Source organism: Gordionus sp. m RMFG-2023, chromosome 1, assembly GCF_954871325.1.
Source record: "Gordionus sp. m RMFG-2023 chromosome 1, tfGorSpeb1-WG-v2, whole genome shotgun sequence".
Classification (NCBI taxonomy): domain Eukaryota; kingdom Metazoa; phylum Nematomorpha; class Gordioida; order Chordodea; family Parachordodidae; genus Gordionus; species Gordionus sp. m RMFG-2023.
The window spans coordinates 53,574,335-53,581,876 of NC_088775.1; the positions used below are offsets into that span (position 1 = coordinate 53,574,335).

Genomic DNA, 7,542 nt, shown 5'->3' on the forward strand with positions numbered 1-7,542 from the left:
TATTTAAAATTTATTTAAAAAATATAAAAATAATCAATTAATGTCTCTCAAAATTATTATTTATATATTAAAAACGTTAAATTGCGGTAGATTTTTACGGGAGATTTCCAATTGCGGTAGTTTTGCGGGAGAGAGATGTCTGCGTGTAAACTAAACGCTGATGGGGGGAGACATGACAACCCTGATCTAGATTCTTAAGGACCTACCCATGTAATATAAATATTATCTTACGTGATTATCCATTTCTGATTGAATATATTAAGTGTATTATATGACGACTAGAAAAAAATTTATTGTGATTGTAATCTTTTAATCTAATAAAATGAGTTTAAAAAAGGTAAATGAATGAATGCCATCATGTGAAATATTTGTATAAATATGATTCTAATTGTATAAATATAAATTAATCATTAACTCTTAATACTTAGATATATCAAGATAAATAATATTTAAATTATTTTATTTAAATAGTAACTTGGTATTATTGAATATCATTTGGCCAAAATAATATTTTATATCGTAATATTAACAATATACTTTACCGGCATAACTTTGTTTTAAATATTATATATAGCCCTCCACCATGCGTATTATGGTAATTCAGCTTATTAAAATGAACCTTTAATGTTTTAGAAGTAAATTAATTTTTTTATAATAATACACGCCAACTTGCGGATTTAATATTATTGAAATCCAAAATTTAATTATAAATATCTTTAATATAATTATATTAAAGGATTTTTTAAAAGAATTATTATGAGATAAAAGAAAATTCAACTATTAATATATACTTCTTTATTATTGAATATATCTAATATTTAATTTTTTATAAGTTATTTATATCAAAAGAAAATGAATCTCAATACAAATAATAGATAATATATGAAAATTTTTACCTTAGCATTTGCAGTTTAGTCAAACAATGATTTTTGAACATATTTTTATAAAAATTTTATATCTTCTTTGTAAATAATTTTTTCGAGGAAATCTTTTGTGAAATTTATTATAAATATACAATTTTTAAGTGAAATCTTTTATAGTTTTTTTTATCATTTTTGTAAAATTATCTATTTCTCAGTATATTAAAAGAGGTGGGTTTTCTAAATAATTTTTTTAAAAATATTTATTTAACTTATTTATGTTATTTTATATGATCTTTTTAAGGAAAAGAATTTAATCTGACAATTTTTATATTCGTTATTGAAGATGTTCCTTAAAAAATGACAATTATCATAATCGGTATTTTTAAACATATTAGAATTTTTTTACGGTAAAATATGTATTTTTAACATGTTAAATTAAAATTTCAATTAAGATGCACCATATAAAAGTGACAATTATCATAATCGTTATTTTTAAGGTTTTTTAAATTTTTTTGACGTAAATCGGCTAAAATAATAAGTAGTATTAACATGTATTAATTAAACTTCAGTGAAGATGTACCCTAAGATAAGTGATAATTGTCATAATCCTTATTTTTACTTTTTTTTTGAATTTTTTTGATTTGTTAAATTAAAATTTCATGAAGATGTACCACAGAAAAGTGATAATTGTAATAATCGTTATTAAAAAATCGAAGGGGGTCGTGTTGATAATCTAGTTTTTTTGGTTTATTTAATATGGAATAAGACGGGTTTATTTATTGTTTAAATATTTTGATAACTTAAATCTAGTTTAGAACAAAAATCTGAAACTTCATAACCTCGTAAAATTTAAAACCAGATGCCAAGGAGCATTTTATAAAGTAACCGCGGAATCTTTTTAACTCAGTTTCCAAACTTAGGTTTTTACGTCCCTTCGCTTCTTAGATATAAGCGACTTTGAACCGTTTATTTTATCTATTAATAAGTTAATCCTCATTCAGTATATTATTTATTTTGTTAAAGACTCGGATAATTTCTTACCCGAAATCTTTTAATTTTCCCGACCTTCTCGAAGGCTCCCTCACCCAAAGCAGCTCCTACCCCCATTCCCCTCCTTTCAACAATGAATCAAATTTTTACGTACCCAAGTCTATCATGAGTAAAAAATTTGAAGAATTTTTTGATTTAGAATACAACCCAAGCCTTGATTATATTGGCTCTGGCTCCAAAATATCTTCTCATTTCAAACAACAAGTTGTAAAAAATCCTACCAAGATTATATATAATAATAACAGTTATAAATATCCCCGGAGCAGCCTTAATCCTGATGATCACGAGTTCAAATCAATTGACAACCAATTTTTTTATCTTGAAAACCAAAGCTTATTTATTAGTACTGAAAATACACCTCAAAGTTTTAACCTTAGCTTGAGTCCATATTCACACCAAAACGGCCTTATTTACCATCAAAGTAACTTTAGCTCCAATTAAAAAGGTCAAAAATACGATATTTCTAAAAATAAAAATTATGACCACCAGTTAAATCACCTGGTAAACTTTAAAAAAGATGGTTCGCGTACTCACAACGAACTTCGGTTAGCTAATCTCATAACAGGTTGAGCGAATTGAAATGCAAAAGGTAGCCTACCCTAGCCATTTACGAAAATCATGATGATGCTATAAGCACCTACGATTCTAAATCTTCACAAATTTTGGAGGAAAAAGGCAACCTAAATGGCGGGGTTAGTCTCGATATGAAAGACCAAAAGGTTAAGTTTGCTTTTTAACAACGCCTATTTAGATCAATGAGATTATTAAGTTATCGTACTGGATTTTCGTAGTTTTTAAGGATTGAAAAAAGAATAAGATGTAGAATGCTAAACGATATTAAGCCATTCCATAACAAATCTATCAAAAAAATAAGATTTTCTCAAGATTTCTTGGTATTTGGTAAAATTTAGAACTAAAATATAAGTAATTAAAGGGCTATTGTTATGGAACTCAGATCGATAAATAATCCCATACTAAAAATCTATTCTAAACCCCATATATGTACAATTTCTATTTATTTAACCCTACCCAATATATGTGTTTTATAGTAATTAAGCAGATGAGATAAATAATATATGACGAGATTTAAAAATTGTGAAATTTAACATTATGCTTTTAAAGCAAAACCCTAGCCAAAATCAGGTTTACACCTAGATCTATCATATATTAACATCACCCACCCGCACTCAGGCATTGATCTATATATAGAAGCCTTTTATTTTTATTTAATTATTTTAAATGTCATTTTAATATGGAACTATTTAGCATCAAGTAGTTCTCGTAACAATAATCTGGACCGCCAAAATAAAAAAATGAAAATATTCTATAAACAGAATGTATACACTTTATTTGATATTGAAATCATTACTGAAAATTAGTAATGTAAGCATAAGGTAAATTACTCAGGAATTTGCCCGGTAAAATAATTTATCTTCCCTCGGAATATTTCCCATTTAATTTGTATAAATATAGGGTAATTTTTTCATATATTTTATTGCCTTTTTTTTATCTATAATTTTTATCTTCAGCAAAATTTTAAATACCTTTTCTTAGTGGAATAGTATTTGGTTTATGAGCAACATATCTCTCACCTCATTATCATTACATCAACTTCCAAATACTATATGTTATCTTCTCTGTTATATAACTTGTAAGTTCTCTACATGTAAAATATGGAAATACTTTTATTACTTTTTGCCATTTTCCCAACGTTTTATTAAAAATATATATGTATTTTATAATTATTATGGCTTAAATATGATAGACTGTTATTTCTTATATTTGTGGATGTGATTCCCTATAGGTGGATCATAAAAATAATATGAGATGAGACTTACTTAGCCATTACAAATTTGTAATGAGTGAAGAACCTTTTATCCATGATTCTGAGAAATATGTTTTGTAGATTATATATTTGAATATGATTATAATTATATCTTCTCTTTTTAAAAATATTTATAATGATAAAACACTAGGTTTTTAACAAATCTATAATTGAAGGACAACGGATTAGAATAAAAATGGATTATTTTTATTCTTTGACCTATCTATAAAAATATAAGGTCAAAGATGTTAAAGTTTGAAAACACTGCTTTAATTACGTGTATTTTAGTTTGTATACAAACATTAACCTAAACCCCAAGAGATCCAATAAATCTTATGACACGATATTACCTTTATACAAATGTGTAGAAATAAATATTCAAATTCTGGCAGAAATATAGCAAACTCATTAGCCATAAGTATAAGTCGATTTACTAATATAAATATATACATAAATATAAAAATGCCGAGTTTGAGCTCACTCAAAATACAGGACGTCAAATATAATTTAAAAGAGATGATTCTAGAAAAATTATTCTTAACTAATGTACCAAACAATTTTCAAAAAAACAAATGATTTTAAAATAAATTTATACTATCTATAACTTAACATGCCTAAAGATATCCAAACCCAACAAGATATTTATACCAGAAAGGCTTTGCGATGATCTTTCAAACGAAGTGACTGGTACTGATTGTAATCTCGATTCTCTGAACACAGGTACACACTTCGATTCCTTATTTTCCCTTGAAATATCCGATAATCATGAGATCGATTACGCATATCAATGGGAACAGCAACAACAAACGGAACATAATGAAAAGATCAAAAAAGCTATCAAAAAAGAATACCTTAGAAATTTGTTATCGAATTACAAGTAAGTTTTTTAAACAAATTTATATCCTTACACAGTGTTTTGTCATTTGAAAAAAGATTGCATGAAATTTTTTATATAACAACTTTTCTGAGCTCCTTTATCTACTATCATCGATTCTTTTTTCCATTTTTCTATCTTCTTCTTTACGATTTAATTCTTATAACTTTTATTATTTCAATGCATCTAAAAATAAAATTTAAAAAAAATTTTCAAGCATGCAAGATATGATTTATTATGAACAAGGCCAGATAATAAACTCTTCCGATCCATGTTCTCCTTCCCGTCTATCCTTGTTAACCGAAAAAAACCGCAAAAAACTCAGAGATAATTTGAAGGAAGAAAAAATGAGGCGAGAAAAATTGCTGTCCCTCAATGAAATGCTGGCTAAAGAAGTGGCCACCAAGACTAGGCATATGATGAAAATGACAAAATTTTAAGATTAAATAAATATATATAATGACCCCCCCCCTCCTCATTTCCTTAATTTATTGTTATATTGATATTATCATCATAATATCTTCAAAAATAGATGTAGAGATATTCTGTTAACTTGGCCTACTAACAATTTATATTTGGTACAAAATTTAAAATAAAATCTATTCTTTAATTTAATTATCTATTTCTTAATGTTAAATAAATCGATGGAGACTATATCTCTCTTAATGTTAAATTTTAAGAAAATTTTTTGTACATAACGGGATTCGAACCCATGACTTAACGTTTTAAAAGCAAACGTTCTTCCCACTCAGCCACCTTCTATATTAAATTTTGTAATATAATCCTTCTTATATATGTTATTGTTATGCAATTTTATTTTTATTGGCTTATTAATCTTTATTTTTATTGGCTTATTATCTTTATTTTTTTTGGCTTCTTAAGCTCTTATTTTATTGGTTTATAGTTATTTATATTATTTAATTTTAAAATCAACCATTTTTTATTTTAATTAAAAAAATCGTAAAGAAATGATTACAACAAGACATAATAGTACATCTGCCAAAGGCCCCAAAATATAGGAGACAGTTATTAAAAAGATGTTCAATTTTTATAGATATTATTACAGAATAAATCACCACCAGGTTGGCACAAAATTTAAATCATGTTTGAGCTTACCTCTGGTTATCAGAAAATAATTTTAAAGTCTCAACTGACCCATACTCAATCTGCATTTCACATGTTGATTTTAATAACGAAATGATTACAACAGGACATATTAGTATATCTGCCAAAGGCCCCAGCATACAAAAGACAGTAATTAAACAGATGTTTAATTATTTTCTTTATTAACTAAGCAAACTTTATTTATTTGAGATTCTTAAGATACAGAATATTTAAAAATGTAGGTAGATATTGATAAATTGGTATTGTGTGTCATTTCCAGAGTTCAAATATTGTTTGAGATAAAATTTTTATATTGGCATATTTTGGGATGGTAATATGAGATAAATGTTTATTTTTCAATTGGCTACTATAATTTAAATTTATTTGTTAAATCTTATTTATAATAAGTACTTAGGATTAGTGAGGAAGGTTAATTTTATGGCATGGTAAGATATTGATAAATAGGTATTTTAAACTATTTGCAAAGTTCCCATATTGTGGTTGAGATAAAAAAAAAATTTTACTACCATATTTTGCGATGGTGAACGTATATTTTTCCATAAAATCTTTATGTAAGGAGTTAATGTTTTACAGCGACATGCTTTTGATCAGGTTATCCTGTCTATTTCCGATACCTCAATTACTACCAGATTTTTCTATATAGATGCTCCTGGTGGATCAGGTAAGACGACATATCTTTATAATACTCTACTACACTATCTTAGAGGACAACAAAAAAATGTCATACCCTTTGCTGCCACAGGAATATCCTCCATACTTCTAACCTGTGTAGATTGTCCTGGGTTCAATTGCAACGATTTTAATCTTCCATCTCCTGACCCTATCACTCAATCTAATTTATATGACCCAATAATAGAAGCAGATGTCGCAATGGTAATGTTAGCCAATCTTAATGTTTTACAGCGACATGCGTTTGATCAAGTTATCAAGGCTATTAACGATACGATACCTCAATTACTACCAGCTATTTTTATATAGATAATGGAAAAAAGAAATACTTTCAATCTCCTTATTTAATGGAATTTACTTCCAAATTTTAGAAAATTCACTGAATGTTCTTAAAAAAATTTTTCCTGTAATAGTTCATGATTTTTTTATTCCCGTCATTCTTGATGGGTTATCAACTAGTTGTTATATAATTAAAGGATAGGTGTAATACTATATTTATGAAATTGTATCATACAATTTTTTAAATAAAAATATACCTATTTTTTAATCAGCTTCTTATTTTAGGATTTTTAAAATATTTTTATGTTTAAAATATATTTATGGGTAAGGTCTAGCTTGATATTTCAGTTCTCTTAATCTAGCCTTGAAAATAGTCAGCTCCGAAATGGTGATCTTTTCTAAAAGTTTACAGAAAATTTATGGTGCAGATTGTAGTTTTTATAATTATTATTTCTTCTTGTTAAAAAGAATGATAAATTTGAATATGATTTATTGTAACTGTATATTTGAATTCCTGACAAAAATTTGAAATTGGAAAAAACTGACAAAATATTTGTACATTTTTCTGTTGTATTTTAGTGTTAATTTTAATCAAGGAACCCTCACAATTAAGTTCATAGGCAAACATGATTAAATTTATTAACGAAATAAAACAAAAATTGGTATTACGTATGGAAATATTCAGGTACCGTTGCCATAGCCCCCCCTTCAAAATATACAAATAATTAAAATTAACCTTCACTATTAGGTAATAACCTTGTGAAGTAAGATTATGGAAGCTGGTGCATTGAATAAATTTCTAACAACACATACAACAAATAGCCAACTGCCTGTTTTCTCCTCCAATCATCAAAAGT

The 7,542-nt window shown here is 26.5% G+C and overlaps 1 protein-coding gene across 4 annotated transcripts; it reads left to right on the forward strand.

The window, feature by feature from the left end:
- Positions 1 to 509: 509 nt before the first annotated feature.
- On the forward strand, positions 510 to 5,700 carry LOC135931338 (uncharacterized). 4 transcript variants are annotated; one of them, XM_065468386.1, is made up of 4 exons: positions 551 to 635; positions 1,887 to 2,632; positions 4,359 to 4,615; positions 4,830 to 5,429. In XM_065468386.1, the coding sequence occupies exons 2-4, from the start codon at positions 2,618 to 2,620 to the stop codon at positions 5,050 to 5,052; spliced, it is 495 nt and encodes a 164-aa protein (XP_065324458.1). In that variant the 5' UTR covers positions 551 to 635; positions 1,887 to 2,617; the 3' UTR covers positions 5,053 to 5,429. The 4 variants fall into 4 exon arrangements, 3 of the variants coding, with proteins under 3 accessions (XP_065324458.1, XP_065324459.1, XP_065324457.1); XM_065468387.1 differs by lacking the exon at positions 551 to 635 and adding an exon at positions 5,579 to 5,700 and having other exon boundaries at positions 1,644 to 2,632; positions 4,830 to 5,024; XR_010573014.1 differs by lacking the exon at positions 1,887 to 2,632 and having other exon boundaries at positions 510 to 635.
- The last annotated feature ends 1,842 nt before the right edge of the window (positions 5,701 to 7,542 follow it).